Raw genomic sequence first — 26,292 nt, forward strand, 5'->3', positions numbered from 1 at the left:
AAGTTACTGCTGATTAAATCATATAAATGGGTACTAAGGAGAGCGAGAAGTTTTGCTGTTGGCCACTTACCTGTACCCCTGAGCCAGCTCGTCCATATGTTTATTCGTGACTGCAGGCTTCTGTTTCTTAACGATTATGTAGGGTCTGGAGTGGAAAAAAGTAAAAAATTCAGAGTATTTCAACAGAGTAAGTCAGCAAGTAAGTTTACTGTAGTGAAATGAGGAACGCTGTAGACGTAACCAAACTTATTTCTGGATTACTTGAGGACACCAGGTATTTTCTGTATGTGTGAGTGCGTAGGGGTCTATTTTCTCTATTCTCACATATACAGACACACACATACCAGCCCAGGTGTGTATGTGTGTACATACGGTATTTCCCCCAAGCATCTTAGGAAATACTTGGTTTTGAATGAAAAGGCAACACAAAAATGATACTCAATAAAGTCTAGAAAGGAAACAAAACCTTTAATGTCATATTTTAAAAAACCGTAAATGCACCATATCAAAAGCGTCTCCTGATTTCCTACCAGGAATGCGTGCTCTACAACTCACGAAGCCAGCAGGCAGAGAGGAACTGTCATTGAGGATAACATGGCATTTTATAGTGAAAGTCGGATGAGAATCAGCTGTTTAGAGCAGTGTGATTTAGGATAAACACTACTGGGCTACACTAGCAGGTTACCTAAAGCTACACATGACCAAAAAGAGTGGCTATACCTTTGCAGAGAATAAAGCTTTTTGACTTGGTGATTTTCAGTGATGTAATGGGTGTAAGGTAGCGAGAGCTCTTGGTCCACATGTTCTGGTAGATTAACCTGTAACTGTCAGTGGTGATTTGCCTCTGAGGGCTTCGCCACCACGAGGAAACATCGAGACAAAGGATGGCATGCAGCACCGAAACGTCAAGGGCTGTTGCTATTTGGATAAGCGGCTCTTACAGAGAAGAGCAAGTAACCACCAGACACTTGTGCGCTCTACCCTCAAGTCCAAATAACTATTTGAAGACTAATGGGCACTTTTAAACGGTTAAGGAGAGGAGCCGCACAATTACAAAAGGGGAATACAAGTTGCTTAAAAATGAACTGGGTGCACTTTCCACAGAAATCAACAGCACCTCGAAACCCTGGCTGCTTCTTGGTAGGGAAGCAGAGCGCACCGCTGCCTCACTCGAGGGCTGCAGTTCAGTTCAGGGGAAGGGACTCAGACATGATGACAGAAACAGCAGCAGGAGAGGAGGGGATCATTATTTAGCTGCCTCAGTTACCTTTTACTTTACTTAATAAATTCTACTTCTTCTCACTAGACCTACGTTATGCCATTATGAAATTACTTCTAAAAAAGAATTAGTTTTCTTTTAGACTATGCCATATTATATTGGATGTAACGAAAGAAAAAAATCCTAGAAAAGAGTAACCTAGAAAATGTCATTGTTTTCCCCATGTCTAATGTGTCCTGGGCACCCTACAAGGTGCTTACCACACCTTATATCAACTAGCTCTCAGGACAACCCTAGAGAGGCATTATTATTTACATTTTACAGCCAAGGGCACCAATGCTCAGAGACTTAAGTAATAAACTCAGAGTCAAACAAGTCAATAAGTGGGAAGTTCGGATTCAAACAGAGGTATATCATCAGTTAGGGTTCTCTGGTTGCAAAGAATAGAAACCAATTCTGGTTAATTTAAGCAAAAGTGGAATTTACTAGACAATAATAATAATAAATTAAAAAGGAAATTACTGATAAGATAAAAGGATAAAAATCAAAGAAAAAGGTGAAATGCTCAGCCTCAGAAAGAAAAGCGGCTAGAACAGTCCCAACGATCCAGAGAGGGAGGAGTAACGCGCAGTCTCTCGCATGCCTGGCTGTCGGGATGAATCAGTTCCAACCACTTCTTCCCTTGAGTTATTTTATCTGGGATTCAAGTTCCCTGAGGCCAGAGTATGACTGGCCTAGGTCATATGCCTGACCCTCGGCTGGGCAGGAGAGGGCATCTGACTGACCATCCCAAGAAGATTGCCAGTGGGGAGGGGCAGTCCCCAAAGGAAAATGAAGAAGGTAACTGGAAGGAGAAATGGACGCTGGACAGACAAGAACAGTGGCGGTCCACTCACCCAGTTCTGATAGGCTTCCAAGCCCAAGCCCTTTCCACCACTCTATCGCTAGCTCATGACCTTGTGCCCTACAGTACCTGAGGTCTAAAAAGAACAATAGAGTAAAACAAGCAAAGGCTTAGGAAACAAGGTAACACCCTCAGCTGATATCCCTGCATATCCCCAAAAGACCAGACACCTTGTCATATTCATCTTTGCACCCCTACCTCCTAGACAGCACCTGTGCATAATAAGCCCTTAATATTTGCTGAATGATTAAAAGGCATGTACTTTTCTATTGGGTCTAATGTCATTTTACTTCTTCATGCCTCCATGATTTTTATTCTTGCCATTCCTCAGCCTTTCTCCTTTCCTCCTTCATCCAAGTAACACAATCCTACTCATCCTTTAAAACTCAGTTCACAGCAACAGAATAGAGTAGGTAAAATCATGACTGTTGGAGTCAAATGAATTCTAAGGACTTTCAAGTAAAAAACAGACTCCACCACTATCTAGCTTTGAGTTAAGTTATCTCATCTCACTAAACCCCAGTTTCTCATTTGTTAAATGAAAATAATAATCCCACCTCATAGGATTGAATGTAGTTAGAGCCTTACACATAGTACATCTACTGAAATAATAAATAATGGCTAGCATTTATTACTGGCATAGTTGTCATTAATAATTATTTCTGCTTTCGCTAGCAGATTGAGCTCTCTGAGGGCAGAGACTGACTCCTATTAATCTTTGCATCCTCAGTACCCAGTATACACATTCATGAGGTGTTTGCTAACTGAATTAAATTTATCTTAACAATGAAAGAGGCTAAAGCAGATTCAAAAATAAAAAGTCTATTTCTTTCAAAAGTAAACATAAAGAGACTCTTAAAAACTCTTTAGCAACTTATACCTGCACAGCCTTCCTCCATCAGAGGAAATATAGACACATCGGTCTGTAAGATTTGTTGAGATGGAAACAAATTCATTGATATATCCCGCTCTTCGCATCAGTCGAAATGTATTCACTAGCTTCTTATGGTCTCGAATGACACCCAGGATGTTACCTAAGCAGAAAGAAGTAAGAATATTTACGACAGGAATAAAAAATAAACCTAACTGGATTTAAAATATCCACCAGTAAAAATGATAAGCAGTATTAAGTAATCATTTGAAAATACTGTTATTTCCATCTGCAGCCAGTCCACGAGGCTGTAGGGAAGCTACACAGTGGAGTGGATAAGGGTGGTCCGAGGGACCCGAGTCTAGGGCCAGCCCTGCCACGTGCTAGCTGAATGACACTGGAAAAGCTAGCCTCATTCTCCTCATCTGTCAGCACCATCATGGTGGCGTGAACTTGGAGTCCAGAAGCCCCGGGATCGAACACTGGCTATATCACACCCAGAGGGTCAGTGTGAGGATTAAATGCGTTGATCGTACGTAAAGCACTTAGAACTCTGCCTAGCAGAGTTCGTAACTGCTATTAGTAAACTGTTCTTGCTGTCGTCATCACCTGTGAAATGAGGAAAATGGACTTTGCCTCCCAGGGTTAATGTGAGGATTCAGAGGTACCGAGTGAAAGTGCAGAGTCAGAGCTCACATAGTGTTAGCCGCTGGGATACATGGAATGAGGCAGCCAGTGAACGGCCCTGCTTTCCCTCTCACCAGCCCACTCAGGAAAGGAGTAACGCCTCCCAGGGCAGGAGGAAGGGGGAGAGGAGGTGGGAGCTCAGGGGTCAGGATGAGCACACGGAGCACACTGGTGAGGGACAGGCACCCAGAACACCAATCACAAGCAGGAAGGACGAGGCACACTTGCTGCTGGGTCTCTGGAGGACTCTGAAGGGGGTGGGTGGTGGGGTATGTGAAGGAAGCAACTGGAGCATGAGCCTAAGGAAAGGGACCCCCTGGCACAGGCTGTCGACAACCAATCACTGACAGGCTGAATATGCCAACTCACTGCCCGGGCAGATCCGATCATTTTTGCAGAATGCCTCCCATATTTAACTTGAACTTAAAGATACCATGTTGAGCCTTACTCCACTGCGGGCATCCTGGCAGCTGCGAAAGGGTGGAAAGCAGCCAGTCTCTGCAGCGTTACCCTTCAGCTCTGAGAGCTGTACTCTCTCAGAACCTGGATGACAGCCAATGGAATAACTGTTTCTGTTACCATTTTTCCTACCTTTAAATTAAGGTCAACCTGGGCCCAGAATTAAAGCATATTTTATATGCTTTAAATACATGGATAATAATGGATTTCTTCCCCTTCCCCCACAGACTGTTTAGGATCAACATGTCTCCATAATATACTCACCATTGAGGAAGACGAGAAACACATTTGGGTAAGAGAGCTCTTCCCCACATAGTAAATTTACATCTTCTACTCCCAGGTTACTGGCTAATTTCACAATGGGTCCATCTTCCATGTCAGTCGTGATGTGTGTCATAAGGGCCAAGTTTTTCACCAAACCACACGCCTAAGAAAACAAAAGATATGCATTTCCAAAAATGAACATTAGTAAAACAAAGCACAGTTTCTGTCTGAAAATAACTCACCACTTGGCTGCCGGCAACGTAAAGCAGTACAACCTTATAGGGGACGCTCTGGCGATTCATACATAAGCCTTAAAAATGTACATACTCTTTGACCCAGAGGAACTGACCCTATGGTAACAAGCAAGGATATAAACAGAGACCCAGCCAAAGAAATGCTTGGCATAGTACTACTTGAAATGGCAAATAATGATGGCATCATAAATGCCCCTCCCGCAAAAAAACTGATTACATAAATTGCTACTCCCAGACAATAGAACATCATAGTCATTAAGATGACATTGTATAAAAACAGTAAAGGAAAACACTGATAAATGTGGATACATAAAAATATAAAACTTCTGGCCTGAAATGAGAGACAGTCTACAAAATAACTGGCCAGTGCTCTATAAAGCTCCTTGGTCATAAAAGGCAAAAAAAAGACTGAAGAACTGCTCCAGATTAAGAGACAAAGGAGATTTGACAAGTGAAAGCAATGTGTAATCCTGGATCAGAAAAAAGACATAATGGGACAACTGGCAAAATCTGAATAAGGTCTATAGATTATAGTACTGTTATCAATGTTAATTTCATGTGGTTGATAACTATGGTATGCTTACATAAGATGTTCACATTTGGGGAATCAAGGTGAAGGATTATGGAAATTCTTTGTACTGTTTTTGCAACTTTTTTATATGTCTGAAATTATTTCAAAATGAAAAGGAAATAAAAAATATTTTCTAACTTCTATACAACCGAAAAAAAAAATCTAAAACAAAAATATAAACAAAGATGTAGGGGCCGGTCCAGTGGCATAGTGATTAAGTTTGCTATGCCCTGCTTCAGCAGCCCTGGTTCGTGGGTTTGGATCCCAGGCACAGACCTACAGCACTCATTCAAGCCATGCTGTGGCGGCGACCCACATACAAAATAGAGGAAAGATTGGCACACATGTTAGCTCAGGGCAATCTTCCTCAAGCAAAAAGGGGAGGATTTGCAACAGAAGTTAGCTCAGGGACAATCTTCCTCATCAAAAAAAAAAAAAAAAAAAAAAAATATATATATATATATATATAGATAGATAGATAGATATAGATAAACAAAGATGTAACAGAGCAAATAGAAAAAACACTTGGGATACACGTGACATGTAAAGATTATATCTCCAATTCTTAAAAACCATCTGCTGTAGTGATGCACAAAATAGATACTTTATCGAGGTTAGCTGAAGCAATCTCTGGGAAATTTAGTGTCCCAAAGCTCAAGATATATAAGTTATGCAAATTTGACTAGCTATATAATTTTAGTGTGAATTTCCGTATGGTTCAAGATAAATTAGGAGAAGAATGATAATTTCTAAAAATCGTAACTCTGTATGGACTCCCATTTTTCCCCTCTCCTGAGTAGTAACAAATTCCTACACTTTGGAACTTATATCTTTTACTTGTCATAATTAACTTATTTATTCATTCAACACATATTTATGGGGCCTCTACTCTGAACAAGAGGCTCTGTGCTAGGAGCTTGGGCTACAATGGTGGACCTAACAAGGTTTCTTCCTCTGGAAGTTCACAATTTAGAAGAAATAAAAATCAAGTGAAACCAACAACGGTTAATATGAAGGAGAAAGGGCCATGACACAGGAAGTAGTGGGTGCCATGGAAGTAAACCTATTTCAACACCTTAGTTTAATGTTTAGGTAATTGCTTGTGTTTCCTATATAAGTGAGTTGGAATCCACTTTACATCTTGGACTGTGTGCTCTTAGTTGGCTGCACGTGCAACTATGATGTCCTCTAAGCACATCTAAAGATAATAAGGAGTTGCTTAAAAAGAGCTCCTCATGAGCAAAGGTAATGGGTCTCTTAATTTTCCTTCACATTCTTATCCCCTCTTCATTGCATGGTTTGATTCTTGAGATAAACTAAAACGAGCAAGAATATTTGACCATATTTCTATTTAGGTAAGATACTAAATCAAATGTTTATATAGGTACTGGTTTTGGAATGATACTGATGTTGTTCTGACAGGCTGCATCAATATTTCTCCGCAGATAAGTGGCTGACCCAAAAGAGGATATTGCCTGGGGGAATGGGAGCAGAAGCAGAACATCACCATTGGGTATTACCTCTGACATAGCACAGACTCCTCAGGTTCCTCACCTCTCCTTCAGGAGTGTCCGAAGGACAGAGCATTCCCCACTGAGATGGCTGGAGGGACCGAGGACCACTCACTTTTCTTGTTTTTTCAAACTGGGAAGAGATTCTTGTCATCATGCCCAGGGCAGATATATATGACAAGCGAGACAGCACTTGAGTCACACCCTGCCGGTCCATTTTAAATCTCTTTAGAGACCAATTTCCCTGCAGAGAGAGGAAAGACATAAGACTATCCCTGACCCATTCATATGTTGCCTGATAGTTTGCAGTCACTCTGAGAAGTTCTTCATAGGAACTGCTTGTTTGTGAAATTAGAGCCATGATATATATTCAGAAATCAAAATGTCACAATTAAAATTAAAATTTAGCCAGATCACTTGCTGAGGTTTTCTAGGAATTTAATGACGATTATCTATGTCTAGCAATCATCTCAGAATGCTTTGATGTATCAGCCTTATCACATCAGAGCAGTTATATCCTGAAAAACTAATTATATCCTGAGCAAGCCAGTTCAACCAGAGATTTCCACTGGAAGCAATAAGCTAACTAACAGAACACTAGCAATTTCTATACACATTTAAGGTAAAACTAGCTTGAAGCTCAAAGAGATAATTTTATGTTGGAATGTGCCATTATTTAGATGTCTTCCAAAATTAGTCTGAATTAGAGGAAAATACAGCAACAGAAAAATGACTCTAACATGAATTATCAGGGATAATGAATCAACTGTAGGCTTCTTAATCAAGGCTAAAAATTGTATACATATTCTTATTAAGAAGTATTATATATCCTCTGTGGCTATCATGCCAACCTTAAAATAGATTCATATGAAATAAATCTTGAACATTAAATCTACTTTATCTCCTATGAATTAAATATATTGTATTACATTAAATATATTATCTTATAGTTGTATTAATTGCACATTAAATATTCTCAAGGATAATTTAAAGATTAAGTTAGGAACTGTTAAATTTTCAATTCATGGTAACGTGAATTAACGGTAGAAAACAGTATGCATAAAAAAGCAAAGGAGAAAATAAAATGTCAAAAAAATGATTGATTCAATGGTCTTTTTGATTCAAAAGAGAAGAAATTACATCTGCTAAACAGTGGTTCTTCACTTTTCTTTTGAGAATCTGGCGAAAGCTGTCACTGTTTTCTTGAGAAAAATGCACATAGGACCATGAACATAAAATTTTATTCAATTTCAGGGGAGGACTCATGAATCCCAGGTTAAAAACTCGTACAGCAAAAAAACTGCTAGGGTCTCAGAAGCAGATAAGGTGATTTGTTTGAATTAAAATACGTGACTTTGGGGAAGCTCCATCACAAAGTTTAATCACTATTACAGTGAAGAGCTATCACTTCAGAAACTTGAGTTTTTGATAACGTGGAAAGGGCTAAACTCTAGGGAGAAACTCTATCCATTATAAAATAAAGAGATAGAACAAACACATTTATCCCACAAGTTAACTTCTTCTTATACTGTTTATTCAGTTAACTCCTTTTATGCTTTAACTGAGAATGAACCTAGTAAACTGACTTATGCCCAGAGAGTAAGAAAAGTAAGATAATAAATTCAGCACAGAGCTAAAATAAGGCAGCAGCTGTTGACAAATAGGAAGTAGATGGGGAGTGAGGCCAACATGCTCAGCAAGAGAATTTGTTCTAGTATTCTGCAGGAGTATTACAAAACAGAGAGAAGAGGAATAGACAAGGGGTCTAAAGCTGTTCCTCTGAGAAAATTTATTTGTTGAAAATATTCTACTAATGACAACACACAGAATTTTAGAAGTTGATCTTTTTCTGGTTGCCTGCAGATTGGGGTACACCTGCAACAAAGCCTAATACTGACTTTTCTGATAAGGAGTCTTCTCTGGGAGGTAAAGCAGTGTCACTTAGGGGCAAAGGAACTACTTAAAACAGTTATTAGGACCTGAAAATCATAGGTCAGAAAGTAAGAAAAAGTAATTCTACCAGAAATGTGTTCAAGTGCTCTTTGGAGGCTTCTCTTCCAATATTTAAGGATCTACTTTCGGACAGGTTTGGGCCCCAAGAGCTTAGTGTGCCAAAGCAGGCACAAAGGTCTGGTTCACCTCAAGTTTGGATGTAGCTGTCACTGCCAGGGCTGCTCACACAGACCCATCACAAATTTCTAAAAGTCAAGTATTGCAGCAAGTCAGCCACTAATTCTTTCATTGTTAAGGGAATCAACGTGTTACACTATACTATTCTTTTGTTGGGGCAAAATCCCATCCATAAAACTAATTTTATGTCTGGCACACAATACATGAGCCAGACTTCATCAGATAGACCTATAGTTGCTATGTTTTAAGAAAGGGAGCAAAAACCTATCTGATAACCCTTTATGAACAGCCAGAGGCCCTGAATACACAACAGCTGCTGAGGCCTGAATTCATCTGAATTCATCGCTCATGTGAGGAACAGCTGACAGCCCTTTGAGGAACATAACCCTACAATGAAATGAAACATTTTGTACTCTTTTGAACAAAAGAGTACATTAATAAACCTATTTAAACCTATAAAGAGACATTAATAAACCTATTTGTAATATGTCAGTTTTATTACAGAAAAACATATGGAAAAGTATCTGTTAAAAGAATGGTTATTAATGATTAAAACAAAAGATTTTTCCTCTATGTAAGGGTATCTATTTTCTTACTGCCTCATGTAACAGGAACTATAATTTCACAATAAAGTTATATAGTAACAAAATTCCTACTGATAACATTTAAACCATACACTATCTTTCAAAGTAGAAAATTTGTGATTTGTAAGCATTCTTTAAAAAATATATATATATATTTCACCTGGATTCTCAAAGTACTGTAAGTTTCCATTTCACTGAACAGATTTACAAATAAGTTACAGAAGCCTGGACAAACACCCGGAGACTCACAGTAGAAATGGCATTCACCATGCCATTGGTGATCTGGTCCTGACGCATGTGCTTCACGACATCAAACTGGGCTGCTCTTTGCTTAGGAATCACCTGGTCTGCAATCTTCTTCATTTCAGAATTAAATTTTTTGAACAAATCTTCAAAAAGAAGAGACAAAAGCTAAAAAAAAAAAAAGTATATGGTAAACTTTCAAAATGCATTACTAGCCTATTTAATAAACTTTAAGTCTTTATTAAACTGTTAAAAAAACATGAAGAACTTGCTTAAAACTGAAAAAAATATTAAAATTCAATATGATAAATATGTACATAATTTTATTTTATCTTTAGCATTTCCGTTTTTTATTTTTCATTTATTTATTTTTTGCCGAGGAAGACTCGCCCTGAGCTAACATCTGTTGCCAATCTTCCTCTTTTTTGTATGTGGGTCACCGCCACAGCACGGCTGCCAACGAATGGTGTAGGTCCACGCTGGGAACCGAACCCAGGCTGCCAAAGCAGAATGCACTGAACTTAACCACTAGGCCATGGGGCCGGCCCCTGTAGATAACTTTCTATGTGCTTATTACTATACTAGGTGTTGGGAATAAGAACAAAGATGATGACATAATCCCTGAATTCAAAGACATTTAATTTAGAGTCACTCCTAGACTTTGAGATTTCACTGACCAGTGACCTAACTTTTAATTTTACAAATAAAGATTATTAAACCCCAAAAAGGGGGGAGGGAGAAGAATTACCATTAAAAAGTCTGACAACACCAAGGATGGGAGCCATTTGGACCTTCTTATATCACGGGGAAACATGTAAATTGGTACAACTTCTAACAAAATAGTTTGCCATCATCTACCTGTCCCTATGCCCGACGGTTCCTCTGTGAGCTATATCCCCTGTGGCAGTGGTTCTCAAATATTAGCATGCATAGTAATCATGTTGAGGGGTTGTTAAAACACAAACTGCTGGCCTTACCCTTACGGTATCTGATTCAATAGGTCTAGAGTAGAGCCCAAGAATTTTCATTTCTAACAAGTTCCCAGAAGATGCCAGGGCTGCCGGAGGGGTGGGGTGGGGGTGTAAGGGCACCTTGAGAACCACTGCCCTACAGAAATATGCCTTTGTGTGCATCAGGATACATACACAAGATGTTCACAGCAGCATTATTTGTATCAGCTAAAAACTGGAAACCATACAAATAATATTTAGTGAGACAAATTGTGGCATACTCAAATAATGGAACACTTAAAGCAATGAAAATGAACAAAAAATAACCATAAAATCATGGCTAAATCTTAAAAACATAATATTAAGTGAAAGAAGCCAGACACAAAAGAATATATATGATATGATTTCATTTATATAAGGTTCAAAAACTTGCACAACTAAGCTGTATTGTTTAGGAAGGCATAATTAGGTGGCAAAATTCTAAAGAAAGGCAAGGACATGAATACCATAAAAATCAGGTGTGGGATTACACCCTGGAGGGGAAGAACTGTGATCAGGTAGAGGCATGCTGGGGGTGGGGTACTTCCAAGTGCTAAAACTATTTCATTTCTTGACCTGAGTGCTATTTACAAAGGTATTTATTTCACGATAATTTGTTAAGCTGAAATTTATGTTTTATGCGCTTTTCTGCCTTACGTAACATTTCTCAATAAAAAGGTTATAAAATAAAATAATACCCACCAATTACTCTGACATCATCTCATTTTAAAAAGGACATTTTAGCATCAAAGAATGGCAAAGCAAACAGAAGAAAAACAACAAAAGTAAATATAATTTGCTTGATGAAATTCATATCATCCATCCTTACTCATTACTCTCCAGACCAGTGAAAACTGGACCACAGATTCACACCAACCCTCAGACCAGTGCCCAGGCACCACAAGCCTAAATAAGCAGAGAATGATATGAATACAATAAAGACCAAAATAAAGTGTGAAACAAGAGAGTTCAGCCGATGCTGGAAAAAAAAAAATCAAAGTGTTTAAGCCCCTACAATAAGATTATTGGGAAACAGGATTAATCAGTGATTTAATGGAATAGATGAGCAGCAGAGATGGAAGGAAGGCTAGGATTTGGAAAGGGAGTGGAGAGCTTAAGAAAGATTTGCAAGTTCCACTTCCACTTAGGAAGTAGAAAGCCACAAGAAAACATCCTTCCCAATCTAATTAAAAAAACACATGAATCATCTAAAAAATCATAAATTTCTTCACTCTAACAGAGAGGCAAAACTGCAAGGCAACCAGGTGAACTGAATTACAAATGGTGACAAGCCTCTCCACGGAGAGATGGGACACATGACAGAGCAAATGTCTGCCAAAAAAGAAGACATTAGCTAAAATTTTAAGGACGTCTTAAATGCCAAATGTGGGCTATCAAGAAAGCTTAGAATCTTTTGCAGGATCCACACTCACTCACAAGTTCTTTTCCACGAGTGCTCATGAAAGATGGACTATGGCAGAAGACCTGAGAAAGACTGCCTTGTTGGAACAAGCAACAAAAACCCCTATCTAGTTCCCCAGGCTTTCTCTCACATGAAGCAAACCCTTCAAGCCACTGGAGAAGGGTCAGGAAATCCTCCTGCTGATGGCCCCAGGCAAAGGTAACCTGCACTGAGAGACGGTAGAAGCAAACGCTGTCTGTCCCTGAGGGTGGAAAAGGAACTCCCCCTGCTCCCTCCATAAGCCCTGCACCTAGTAACAAGCAACAGCAGTCTACAGCTGGAGACAGGCCGGCACACCCTCTGGCTGCTGATTCCAGGAAAAGGTACAAGGCCAGAGGAAAGAAGAGGAGAAGCCAAAACCATCCTTCCCTGCGGGAGGAGCAGGAAACCTGCTTGGGCCAAAGATCCTGCACCAATACAAAGCAAGGGCTGGATACCACAGGGAACTGAAAGCTTTCTTTTATAAAATCAGGGAAAAGGAGAGAATGCCCATTCTCACTACTCCTATTCAATACTGTATTGGGGGTACCATTCACTGCAATAGGGCAAGAAAAAGAAACAAAAGATATAAATATTGCAAGGGAAGAAATAAATCTGTCATTACTTGCAGACAACATGTTTGTCCACGTAGAAAATCCCTAAGAATCTAAATCAAAACCCTACTAAAACCAATAAGTGAGTTTAGCAAGCTTGCAAGATACCAGGTCAATATACAAAAAGCAATTGTATTTAAAACATTACTGAGAGAAATTAAAGAGAAACTCAATAGGAGAGATACACTATGTTCATGGATTAGAAGACTTAGCATTATTAGATGTCAATTCTCCCAAAGTGATCTATAAATTCAAATGCAATCTCAATCAAAAACTAGCAGGCTTTTTTTTTTTTAATGGAAATGGTAATTCTAAAATTTAAGTAAGAATGTTGAAATTCCTAAGTTTACAATGATAGGGAAAAAACCTTCACTATTCACCTCTGGAGGAAACTAGAGAGCTAAATCAATATTCTGCAAACTGGTTTAAAAAAAAAAATCTAGCAAGCATTTATCCTGTCTTTTCCATACAAATTATGTCTCAGGGTAACCAAAGAGATGATAATGAAAATATTCTTTATTGAAAAATTCCACCTAAAAAATGCAGAAAGAATGAAACTATTAGACTATCACTACTTTGCATGCCCTAACTAAATAATGGCTAACAGAATGATCATCAGCCACTAAACAAAACCATCAGGAGAAAAGTTGATGAGGAACTTTATAACGGATGATTCAGGGGGCCAAACACCTAAACCCAGTGATTAATTCCAATGGCACAAAAGGAGATACAACCCGACATTATTCCTGATAGGATTCTACAGACACTATACAACACCACTCATGAAGCATTCTAGCCAAAAACAGAAAAGAAAGAAAGAACTGGAATAGGATCTAGCCCCTGAATTTAACTCCTGGTTTACAAGAAATTTAGAGGAGAGAGGAATACAGGGGAATATATATGTTAAAGACACCATGGGGACACCAACAGCAAAACCCAGGACAAAACAAAAGGTCCAGTTTGTTTAAGAACACACACATACACACACACACGCACATGGAAAATCTGTAAGTCAAAATGAATTTAAGAGACATATCAGTCGAATGCAATATGTGAGACATGTTTGGATCCTATTTGAATAATCTTACTGTAAACAACAATATTTACAAGGAAATCAGAAAAATTTGAATACATAATGGATCCTTGATGATATTAAGCAATTATCCTTTAAAAATTTTAGGTGTGCAAATGGTGTTATGATTTTTTTAGAGTCATATCTTTTAGAGATACATTTTTAATATTTATAGAATGTGATTTGATATCTGAGATACTGAAATGATTTGATGGATTTGTGTAAGCAACTTAATTTGCAGAATGGGAGAGAGTTGAAGAGGGTTTAGATAAAACAAAATTGACTTCTATTGATAATAACTGAAGTTGTGTGATGGATATATGGGAGCTCATTTTCCTATTCTCTTTTTGTATATGTTTGAAATTTTTCTTATTAATATTTTTATTAAAAATATCTGCCAAAAAACCCCCTAAAGTATTTAGAAGTAAACCTAACAAAAAAGGTGCAAGACCTTCACAGAGAAAATTATAAATTCTTACTGAAAGACATCAAAGAAAACCTAAATAAATGAAGAGAAGAAAAACTTCATGGATAAGAAGACTACATATTTTAAGATTACTAATTTTCCCCAAACTGATCTACCATTCCCATGCAATCCAATCAAAATCCCTAGAAGATTTTAAATGAAAATTGACTAATTCTGAAATTTATATGGAAAAGCTAAGACCTTAAAATAGCCAAGACACTCCTGAAAAAGAAGGTGAGTGGACTGACGAATGCATAGACAAACTGACCAATGGATAGAACAGAGTCCAGAAACAAACCCATATTATACATTAAAACTTGTCATATGATGTAGGTAGCATTTCAGATAAGTAAGGAAATGAAAGACTATACAATAAACGGTGCTGAGACAACTGGTTATTTATTTGCAAAACCAATGAAATTAGATTCTTTACTTCATTCTATACACAAAATCCATTCTAAATAGACTGAAGAACAAATATCAAAAGCATATATTTAAAATATAAAGAGCACTATTAAAAAGAAGAAAGGGTCGACAATATTGACCATAATTAAAATTATAAACTTCTAGACAATAAAGATGCTATAAAGTTAAAAAAAAAAAAAAGAATCTAGACTGGGAGAAGATATGAGCAACACAAACTAACAAAAAATTAGGATCCAAAATATACAAAAAAAATCTTGAAATCAATAAGGAAAATGCAAACAATGTAAAAAGCATTTCAAAGAAGAAAAAACAGATATGGTCAATATGCATATGAAAAAGAGGCTCAATCTCATTAGTAATGAAGGAAATGCAAATTAAGACCACAAGGAGATGTCACTTTACACCCAGCAGATAGACAAAAAAATTTAAAAGTGTGACACTAAGTCACAGGATGGAGATTATCAGGAACTCACATACAATGCAATGTACAAATACCTGTTTGTATTGTAGTTTGACATTCTCCAGTTAGGCTGAAGACTTAACTTGACTCCATGACTAGTCAATCCTAATTGTAGAAAGTCTTGCATACGGGCACCAGAAGTTATGAATAAGAATGTTAATATTTAAAAAAAGGGAAACCATACAAAGTCCTTGATCTGAATGGATAAAGTGATATTTATCATTTATATCATATCTTCACACAATGAAACACAAAGAAAAAAGGGAACTACATTCAACAATATAGACGAATCTTACAATGTTGAGAAAGAAAAAAGTTGCAGAAAAATGTGTATGGTATGAATCTATTTTTATAAAGCTCAAAAATGAGCAAAACATACTGTAATAAAATATTTTAAAACTTTAAAATTATAATTTACATGATGTAGTAAAAATATAATAAAAGCAAAAATTCAAGATAGTGGAGGAAAAAGAAGAGGAATGGAGTGAGGAAGAAATACATAGGCAAATGGAATGGTACTGATAATGGTCAATTATTAAGAATTACTTAAGTTGGGTAGTGGATTTGAGGGTGTTGATTTTATTCATACCCTTCATAACTTACTTATATGTAATAATTTTATTTTTTATGTTAAAAATTACATAATGGGGGCCAGCCCAGTGGCATAGTGGTTAAGTTTGCATGTTCTGCTTTGGTGGCCTGGGGTCTGCAGGTTCAGATCTTGGGCACCAACCTACACACCGCTCATCAAGCCATGCTGTGGTGGTGTCCCACATACAAAACAGAGGAAGACTGGCACAGATGTTAGCTCAGGGTCAATCTTCCTCACCAAAAGAAAAATAATAATAAAATAATGGGATAGAAGAGGAAGTCATAAAAACAGACTAGGATGGTCTGTTTCTGAATTGGTGGAGCAGCTACTATCAGATGGACTAGCCTGCTGATAATAATTATAAACTCTGGACAAAACATTAAAACTATCTGAAGGCACTGGAGAGTGTCTAAAAGCAGGCAGAAACTGGAGGAAAGCCGACACTTATCAAAAGTGAATGGCACTGGGTGCATTTCCTGTTTCTAAGGCTTTTCAATTAAAGGTAAGGCACATTGGTAAGAAGGGTCCAAGCTACACTGGGAAGCTAAAACTCAGAGACCCACAGTCTTACTGGATGGACGAACCAGAGGAAAAAGATCTGAGCCACCACAGTAGCTGGAAACTGAGGGGAAATTCACAGAGAGGACAGAACCACAGGGAGAAAATCCCTAAATTATGCATATAAACTTTGCCCAAATCTCTGGCTGACCCCTGAACTACACATTGAGAGTTGTGGCCCATGTCCTCCCACTGCCCCAAATGTGGGTGGAGGTTGTGACTGCTTTATCCAATAAACATAAGTGAAGCTGTGAGTTTTAAGACTAGGTCATTAAGGCCCCTCAGGTTCTGTCTCGTTCATGGGAAACACTCACTCGGAGTCCTGAGCCACTCTGATGCCACAACACTGGAAAGGGCAGGTCCTAGCTAAGACCAGCTACCAACTCGCCCCACCACCCTCTAGCAGAATACCACCGACTGACTCCCATCAACACCACACGAAACAGCCAAGTCCTGCCTGAATTCCTGAACTGGGAGGTTTAATGAAATGGTTGTTTGAAGCCACTATTTCGGGATAGCATGCAATGCAGCAACAGATAACCAGAACTGAACAAGTGGTTTACTACAAATAAATAGCAGGCAAATTCTTCAATAATCAAATATAACAGATATTACAAATACTTAAATTCCTCTAAAAAATTAATTGTATTAGTTTTTTTATCTTTGTTAAGTATTTTTTCTCCTTTACAGAAGAAGAAAAAAGTTTGATATATTTATAATCTAATTACCTAACAAAATAGTAAAGTAATATCGGAGGGGTAGGGGCATCATATATATACTAATTATTTACCTGAAGACAAATTCTAAGAATCAATGAAATCTTCGAAGTGAAAGATTTTCCAAATTCCATACTGACTATATTTTTGAACGTTTATAACCCACAGGTAGTTCTTGCCTCATAATGAAGAAGATATTCAAAGCAAAGAGTCTTCTTCTCTAGCCACTACAGAAGAAGGAATTTCCTAAGTGGAATCTGATTTTATGCTTTTCTCCTTAAGTTAGACATGTCCTTCCACTTTTCTACTTTGCAGACAGGAAAGCCAGGATCTTGGACTTGAATTTACCATGCAGAAGTGTTCTAAAAAGAAAACTTCCTCCTCTGAGGGCTTAATCCTTTCTTCCACGCAGGCCCAGCAGTTCCACTCAGGGAAAGAAAGAACATGCGAATGGAAGCAGGTGCAGAAGGGTGAGCGGGACGAAGGAGCCCATTTCAGCAACTTCCTGTGGACACTGGCACAAGGGAGCTGAACAAGCCTCCTGAACAGAAGCAAATGCCCTTTACCTAAACCACAAAAGGGCAGCTCTGTTTTAATTAGTGCCTTACACTTAGACTTCTGTGTCTCAAATGACGACAAAGTTTTTTGGATCCCAGTTGAATTTACTGCAGCCCCCCCATGCAAACACAAGTACTGAGCAAGTAAACAGTACGAACACGCTCCACAGAACTACTGCCTCATTCATACATTTCTCCACCACTAAATTTCCAATGTAAGAAAAATAATGTTCTCCAGTTCACGGAGAAGTAACAAACTACAAGGCCAAGACGCACAATAAACCACGTTATTTAGGTCAAGAGTGAAATGATGAAAAGGGATGGAATGCTGGTGATAATATTCAATACCTTTCATTGCTAGTATGAGGCCTTTCAGCTCGCTTAAGACAGGAGCACTAAAGAGCAAATTATATTTAAGGAAAAAATGCTGACAGCTCATCAATTGATTTTCAATGAAAATGCTAAAAAAAAATTAATAAAGAAGTTAAGCTGCTGAAATACAGTTTTGCCAATTAGCTTAATGTCAGAGAATTCTAATTAGGCGTCTTGAGATTGCTATTTAGTGTTTAAGCCTTCAGAGTGCCAAATTCTCCTTTTCACACAAACTGGTTGTAAAATTAAAGACATTAGGCAGCCTTAATTACATTATCAGAACAGCTGGGATTAGGCAATCTCTGAAGTCAAGACGGCATTCTTTTGTCACAGGGTGGAAATCCCTGGCTTTCCAGGGTGCCGGATTTTTGGTGCCGTTCCATATCTCAACCATACAAAGCAAGCTGCATTAGAAACAAAAAATTTGCAGACAAAGAACGGAGTAATGCTCAGCAAATAATGAACACATTACCCAAAAAGAAAAGGTAGGTGAAAAGATTAAGCCTGAAATCGGTAGGTTTTGCTAACACCTCTACTGGCGGCTGGCCTGCCAGCCCTCTGGTGGCAGGAAGACTGGGGGAAGCTCTGTGAACCCGCTTGGCGGCGGGATACAGCTCTGTTATCTAAGGCTGAAGCACATTTATACTCCCTCATCCCATGGGGTGTGAAATTAGCAGCTATTGTTTTTACACATTTTTGCCAACACAATGCCTTTTATGTCTTTCATTGTCTATAAAGCGATGTTTTCTTGCACATGGGAACCCTCTTTCTAATTTTTTAAGCAACAGGATAGTCTCTCCACTCCTCTCCCCTCTCCCGACTCCATTCCTTATTCCTCTAAACAACCAGTATTTTTTTTAATGGATTCATTTAACAGTATGTTGTTTTCCAATTAGAAAACTGCAAAAATTGGGATTGATGGTAGCGAGGATAGCCATAATCCCCTGAACAGTGATCAATCTGAAGGTGGCAAAAACCCATCTGCCAGCATCAGCCATTAACCAAAGGGAACTTCCCCAGTAGTCCAGACACTAACTTTTCCCCCAAAACCTAAAACTGCTATCATTTTTTAATTCCAGTTTTTCAATTTTAGTTGTGGTAATATCTGCTGTTGTCATCCTAGCCATGATCATCTGTCATCTGGAATATTGCCATAGCCTCCTAACCGGTCCATTCCTGTCCTGTTCATCTCCAAGTCAGATCTTTCTACACTGAAAATCAGATCATGTCACCTCCCTGATTAAAACTCTCCAATGGTTTTCCACTGCATGTAAAACGAAATCCACACCCCTTTCCACAGCCTACAAGCTAGTTGTCCGATGTCATCTCTCAGCACCCCTACACCTCAGACAGGCCAGCCACACTGACCGTCTTCCAGTTCCTCCAGTACCAGAACTGCCTGGGGATGTATGCGCTTGCTTGGGTCTCTTGCTGGAATGCAGTGCCCGAGGTTACGTGAGACTGGCTTCTCCTCATTTAAGTCTCAAATGGAAAGACGGAGGGCTCAGCTTAAAATATATCTACTTTTTCAAAGAGATCTTTCCTGACCATCCTGACTAAAGTAACACCTTTTACCTCCACCAACACCCAACTCTCTAACACTAACCTGTTTGTGGTTTTCTTTAAACACGTATGACCATCTAATATTATCACATTTATTTACTGTTTACTTGTTCATTGTTTGTCTTTCCTACCAAAATGCACACTCTTGAGAGCAGATGCTTCATCAAGTCTCATTTACCACTGTATCTCCAGTGCACAGTACTTTAACTGGGGATAGAGAGATGAATACAAACAGTTCCTGCCCTCAATGAGCTTAGGGTTTAAAGGAGGAAAGAAGCACGCAGGTATAGTATTACACAGTAATTCAACATGCAAATAAATACCTGAACAAAGTGCTACTGGCATTTGGAAGACAGAGCAACTACCTACTCGTGGGGTTCACAGTTGGTTTCAGAGAAGGTAACTCAAAGAATGATGAATGGATAGGAGCTCCTCATTACGGGGTAGGTGAAGGGGAGATGAGGGAGGGGCAACTTAGGCAAAAGGCGTGACTCAAAGGCGTGAAAGGATGAAAGAGCATCACGGTGTGTTTGGGAAGATGTGAGTGGCATGTCTTGGCATGAGATGAGGCTGGAAAGGCGCACAGGGGCGAGATCATCAAGGGACCCCACAAGCCCTGCCAAAGACTCTACAGTTAGTTCTACAGAGCAGTCAAACTGCGTTTATGAATTCCATAGAGGAGTTTCAGTGGAAGGGCAAGTAGGTAGATCAACAAGCCCTTACACCCCGCCTCAACCAGAGAGGCTCGACTTTTATCTGTTTTAATATTGGGATCCTAAGTAAGAGTTCATGCTTTAAAGACCTTGAAACCCACACCTGAAGCTCAGACCTGCTGAGGGACACTCCTGGAAAATGGACCTGTGCTTGGACCTAACCTCACAGTAAATGCTCAGCATGTGTTGGGATTGCTTTGCACCAGGTAAATAGGCAGGCACATGGCCAGTCTCCAGAACAGACAGATGGGAGGGGCAGCTAAGGATCAGAAAAGGTGCAGGGAAGATTCAAACATACTACTGCTGTGTTCACTCTTAAGTTGAGGTGGGACAGGTAAATATTTGCTTTATGAGTCTTAATACACAAACACATACACATTATATACAGTCTTATAGGCACGAAATTTTTCATAACTAACAAGCACACACACAAAAGCAGGCATATGTCAATTTCTGTAGCAACATACACAATTTAAGTAAGAGGGCTTGGCAGTACAGCATACCTTGTTTTATTTTTATTTATTTATTTTTTTGGTGAGGAATATCAGCCCTGAGCTAACATCCAATGCCAATCCTCCTCTTCTTGCCGAGGAAGATGCCCTCGGCTAACATCCATGCTCCTCTTCCTCTACTTTATATGGGATGCCACCACAGCATGGCTTGACAAGTGGTGCGTCAGTGCGCGCCCGGGATACGAACCTGCGAACCCTCGGGCCGCTGAAGCGGAGCACGTGCACTTAACCACTACGCTACCAAGCCGGCCCCAGCATACCTTGTTTTATTGCACTTTGCTTTACTGTGCTTCACAGATACTGCGTTTTTTACAAGATCCTCCACCAGCAAATAGATTATGACTTGCTGAAGGCTCAGAGGATAGTTAGCATTTTTTAGCAATAAAGCATTTTTTAATTAAGGTGTGTACATTGTTGTTTTAGACATAATGGCATTGTACACTTAATAGCCTACAGTATAATGTAAACATAACTTTTATATGCACTGGGAAAACAAAAGATTTGTGTGACTTGCTTTATTGTGGTGGTCTGAAACCGAAACCACAATATCTCTGAGGTATGCCTGTAAAGGCCAAGCAACACTCACAGACATACGGCTTTGAATATCCGTTTCACACTAACGAGGACAAACTGATTCTTTATATGATTTGTTCTAAAATTGCAAAGCCTGACTCCAAACTTGCCCCTGACAAAGGACGCCAACAAAGGACCACAAAACTTAGCATAAATTCACACATAGGTCTGAAAGTCTGCAAGCCAAGAGTTTCCAGCGGTATAACTTTAAAATGCCAGTTAATAAAGATATTTGTATGTGCATAGTGTGTCTCTGGAAGGATAGAGGAGAGGAAGGGAAAAGTGACTATTACTCGGGAAAGGAACTAGGGAACTGGGTCAGGTGAGAAGAGGGGTAAGAGGTAGGAGAAAGACTCATTTTTACTGTAAACTTGCTTGTAATTGTTTCATATTCTTTTCACTACCTAATGTTATTTTTAAAAAGCATTTTTACTGTGTATTATGATTTTATTTTAATATATCTGCTATTTTATAATGTTTAATTTACTGTCACACTATTTTTTAAAAATAACTTTTTTTTAATTAAAAATACTTGTTTAAATTGGGAAGACAAAACACCACGAGAACGGCAAAAGGAGCATCTTGCAGCCCAGCTATGATTGAAAGAACTAAAAAGAATTTCAGCTGTTTGCTGCAAGGAGACGGGATTTAGGCATTTATAGCCAAGTTAACTGCCTTAAAACAAACAAAAAGAAAACCAGAACACTCTTCAGAGGAATAAAACAGAATCCAGTCTCTACAAGTCATCAGTCACAATGTCCATCAGGACACAATCCAAGATTATTGGACATATGAAGAAATAGGAAAAGATGACCTATACTCAAGGGAAAAGCTAATCAAGAGAGTCATCCTAAGGCGACTGAGATGTTGGAATTAGCAGACCAGGAATCTACAGCAGCTATTAAAATTCAAGGATCTGAATAAAAATATGGTTGTAATGAATGAACAAACAAGAAATCTCAGTAGAGAAACAGAAGCTATAAAAATACCCAAAAGAAATTTCTAGAACTGCAAAATATAATATCTAAACTAAAAAATTAACTAGATGAGTGTAATAGCACACTAGAAATGACATAAGAAAAAGTAAGTGAATCTGAAAGTAGATCAACAGAAATTTTCCAACCTGAAGAAGAGAATAAAATTAAAAAAAAAAAAGAGAGAGACTTAATATCAAAGGGTCTAACAGTATAATTTGAGTCAGAAGGAGAAGAGAAAAATAGTACAAAAAAGATATCTGAAGAAATAAAGCCTGAAAATTTCTCAAATTTGGTGAAAGACATAAATGTACAGATTTAAGAACTTAGTGAACCCTAAGCAAGACATCAACAGAGACCACTGCAGCAAGGCACTTCTTTAAAACCAAAGATAAAGAGAAAATATCAAAAGTAGCCAGGTCTACATTCCACTTCTTTGATTTAAAGGAAATTTCTGACTTAAATGCTGAAACATGAAGTTTCAAAGACATTTAGACACTTGCTACCCAGTTGAAAGGGATATATCCTCTCCAAATAAGATACAATTTATCAGCTAAGACTTAAAATGAGATCAGAGACATCCTCACTAACCCACTTCTACTATGTCACCAAAAAGTTAGGGGATTATTTTCTTGTTTATTGTCTATCTCACTAGACTATAAGGACTAAAAGAAAAGGGACCTTTGTCTGTCTTACTCCCCCTATAGACCCAGGACCTAGGACTATGCCTGGCACATGATAGGTGGTTAATATATATTTGTTAATTGAATAAATGATATTACTTAAAATCATACTTCACTTCCTACATTACACAAAATGAGGGTAAACATCTCAACAAGATATAATACAGGTAACACACTATTAACATATTTAAAGAATTAAGAGAGTTTTCATAGTCAAAGAAATTCTTAAGTCAAAGAGATAGTAAGTCATGTGTGAAATGTTTATACTTCAAATATATGCAACCTATACTCCATTGAACTCTCTTCCTTCCATATAAAATGAATACCAAATTAATTTTTATTGAATAAAATAAGATTTCCAACATGAAATAATTAAATCACCTGTCCCGCCAACTCCAATCGCTTGTTACCATAATAGTCTCTGTCGTCAACTTTATTATCTCCTTGGGCCAGAATTACTCTTCGCACCATCACTGCAGTATAGATACATTTGGCTCGGAAATTGAATTCTTTAACCTGTAATTCAGAAATTAGAGAAAACTTTTGAGACAATGCACATTAAAATTTAATGTGCCTCAAGAAAAGAACAAATGTTATAATATTTAAACAAGAAAATAATGAATTGTTATCATTCTCCCTATTCAAAGTAATTCAACTAGTCTATAAACCTCCTGAGAGCTCAGATGATGACTTTTCATCTTTGTACTCAGTACCTGTGGCAGCTTTTCTTCAAAGATGACCACCATGAACTCCTTCCCTCCCTATATGTTTCATGCCACTCCTTCATTAGGAGGTAGAGTCCATCACCCATTTTGGGTTGGCCTATAAACTAGCAGTTTCTACTTCCTTTCTCTTAGAGTACTGAAGCACCGTGTGAGAATTCCAGAACACTCTGCTGGGGAGAGAGTGGCTACTTGGAAAAGCTCTGAGGAGACAGAGATGTGAGTGAAGAAGCCATCTTGGATGTCCAGCCCAGTCAAGCCTTTGGATGACTCTAGCCTCAGCTGCTATCTGTCTGCAACTTAATGAGACCCAAGGTGAGAACTCTCTTCCACCACTGTTGAGTCCAGTCAAATCACAGAACCATGAGAGACAGCAATAAACAGTTATCTTAAGATATTAAGTTTTGGAAATGTTTGTTATACAGCAATGGATAACAGAAATAGTACTAAAAAACTGTCTGGCACTCAACTGAATGAATGAATGGATTGATGAATGAATTTGCTGCAAATGTTCTATTAACTCTTCTCTAGTTCAAACCCTGAAATCCATATTAATGAATCTGGCCCAATCAGTAAGTTAAATCAGAACTGGTTAAATAATTGCACTCGTTTGTTTGGGAAGACAAAAACCTTAGGTAACTAGGTAAATTCTTTCTATACATCCAAAATGATGAGTTCTGAGAGTATGGCCTTTAAAATTTCCATTTTACTTTCCTTAATCATTGAGTAAGATCCCAGTGAGAGCCTATTAAATTTATCACTATGACAGATTAATTCAGGGGCTCTTGATTTAAAAGAACAGGAACTATTCTCCTTCACACATTTTGTTGTTGCTGTTAAAGAATTACACTAAATAATAAAGGATGTTAGAAATTCTGCACATACTTCAAAAAGTTCATTCTCCTTCAAAGGAAGTTTCATTTCTTCTCTAGGTCAATTTATCCCCTTTCTATTACTGAGAACTTTGGAATGTGTTTAAAGAAATGTGTTGACTTTGGATTGTGGTAAAAGAAAAAGTAGCCCTAAAAGCTATTTTGTCATCTTGTACTCACAAAACAATTACATCAATAAGAAAGGCTGGAACAAATTTAGTTCTTTAAAAAGAAAAGTCTCTTGTCCAGCCTCAAAAAAAGCAAACCTCTAACCATAACAACAACTACCACAACACTGAGCAGAAAAACCCAGTCTCTGGGCAGTTATAAGTAATTTACATTCTCAATTGATGTTTACCTCCATTAAGATACATCTAATTTACATTTTTTTCCTGATCTTAATGTGGCAAGCTACATTGAACACATAACTCTTTTAGTTGTATTTACCTTCCTTGTTAATGAAAAAAATGGAACAAACTTTCACTAACCAAATATTCCACTTTTAACAAAGTCCATTTCACAATTTCATTTTGCATAAATACTGGAAGATTCTCCCAAGACATTTATAAGTAGAAATAAATATGGGTATTTATAGCAGATGCCCTGCTGAACTTCATAAGGCACTTGAACCCTCATTCATTTTACCCCTTTTTTTAACTACTATATGCTGAAAAGTAAACTCTAGGTCTAAACTGAAAAAAATGAGTTAATACTTAGCCCATTTTTCATACTGATATGGAGAACAGAAACTCTTTAATTTAGTGGCTGACATTACTTTTTGGTAGAATGCCAATAATAGTTCAGAAATCCCTTTGTGGGATGTTAACCTGTAGATTATTTGAAACAAGGAGAAAAAGAAGACCTACCAAATGGGCTTGGAACATTGAAAGCAAATTGTCATCACCAAAACTCTGGAGTCCTTTTAATATCACCTTGGAGGAAAGATAGGTCTTAGGTATCTTGGGGAGACCTTTACAGCAGTGGATTCCAAACTTCAGTGAGCATCAGAATCCCTGGAAGCCTTGTTAGAACAGATCGCTGGGCCCCAGCCCCAGAGTGTCTCGTTCAGGAGGTCTGAGGTGGAGTCCAGGAATTTCTAACAAGTTCCCAGGTGATGCTGATACCACTAGTCTGAAAAACGCACTTTGAGATCTAGTGCCTCCGAGGAATTGAGAGGCTGGGGTCCCAAGCCAAAGTCTCTGCAGGTCATCCTCAAGTACAAGTGCTGGGGACTGCTGAGTATCCTGCCCATCTATCTCCCTTTATGAAGACACACCCAAACCAGCGCTTTCTAAATTTTAGTCATTCAAGTTTCACCATCATGATTATTGTCGTATCTCCTTAACGCTTAGATTATTATTTACTTTTTATATTTTTAATCAACTTTAAACAACTCATTTTTAAGTAAGCTTCATCCTATACAATAATACCATAAGATCCCAAATACCACAAAAATGGATTTTATATGCTAGTTGTATTTTTTTCTAATAGGTACAAAATTATTTAATAAAAATGTCCCTGTATCACCTAAAATCATCTCCAATATTACACTTAGGTAAATACTGTCCTAAACCATTCTGGAAAACAAAGGTCTTTTTCTTGGTTTATCTATTCTGACTTTACTCCTCACTGGATTATGTATAACAAAACTTTTAAAATGGTAGTTTAGGCCTACTGCAGCCACATAAAAGTGCCAATGTTTAGCATTATCAATTTAAGT

General features: G+C 38.1%; 1 protein-coding gene across 2 annotated transcripts in view; it reads right to left on the reverse strand.

Annotated features, from left to right (window-relative positions):
* Positions 1-26,292, reverse strand: part of POLR3B (RNA polymerase III subunit B) — a 116,673-nt gene that overhangs the window by 55,863 nt on the left and 34,518 nt on the right. For both annotated transcript variants that reach the window (XM_058568509.1, XM_058568510.1), the window contains 6 exons: positions 23,360-23,494; positions 9,704-9,865; positions 6,784-6,984; positions 4,405-4,567; positions 3,004-3,157; positions 71-145 (listed from right to left, as the gene is read on the reverse strand). In XM_058568509.1, the coding sequence (XP_058424492.1) occupies positions 71-145; positions 3,004-3,157; positions 4,405-4,567; positions 6,784-6,984; positions 9,704-9,865; positions 23,360-23,494 (890 nt within the window). The remainder of the gene's footprint in view (positions 1-70; positions 146-3,003; positions 3,158-4,404; positions 4,568-6,783; positions 6,985-9,703; positions 9,866-23,359; positions 23,495-26,292) is intronic.

Source organism: Diceros bicornis, chromosome 25 (genome assembly GCF_020826845.1).
Source record: "Diceros bicornis minor isolate mBicDic1 chromosome 25, mDicBic1.mat.cur, whole genome shotgun sequence".
Lineage (NCBI taxonomy): Eukaryota > Metazoa > Chordata > Mammalia > Perissodactyla > Rhinocerotidae > Diceros > Diceros bicornis.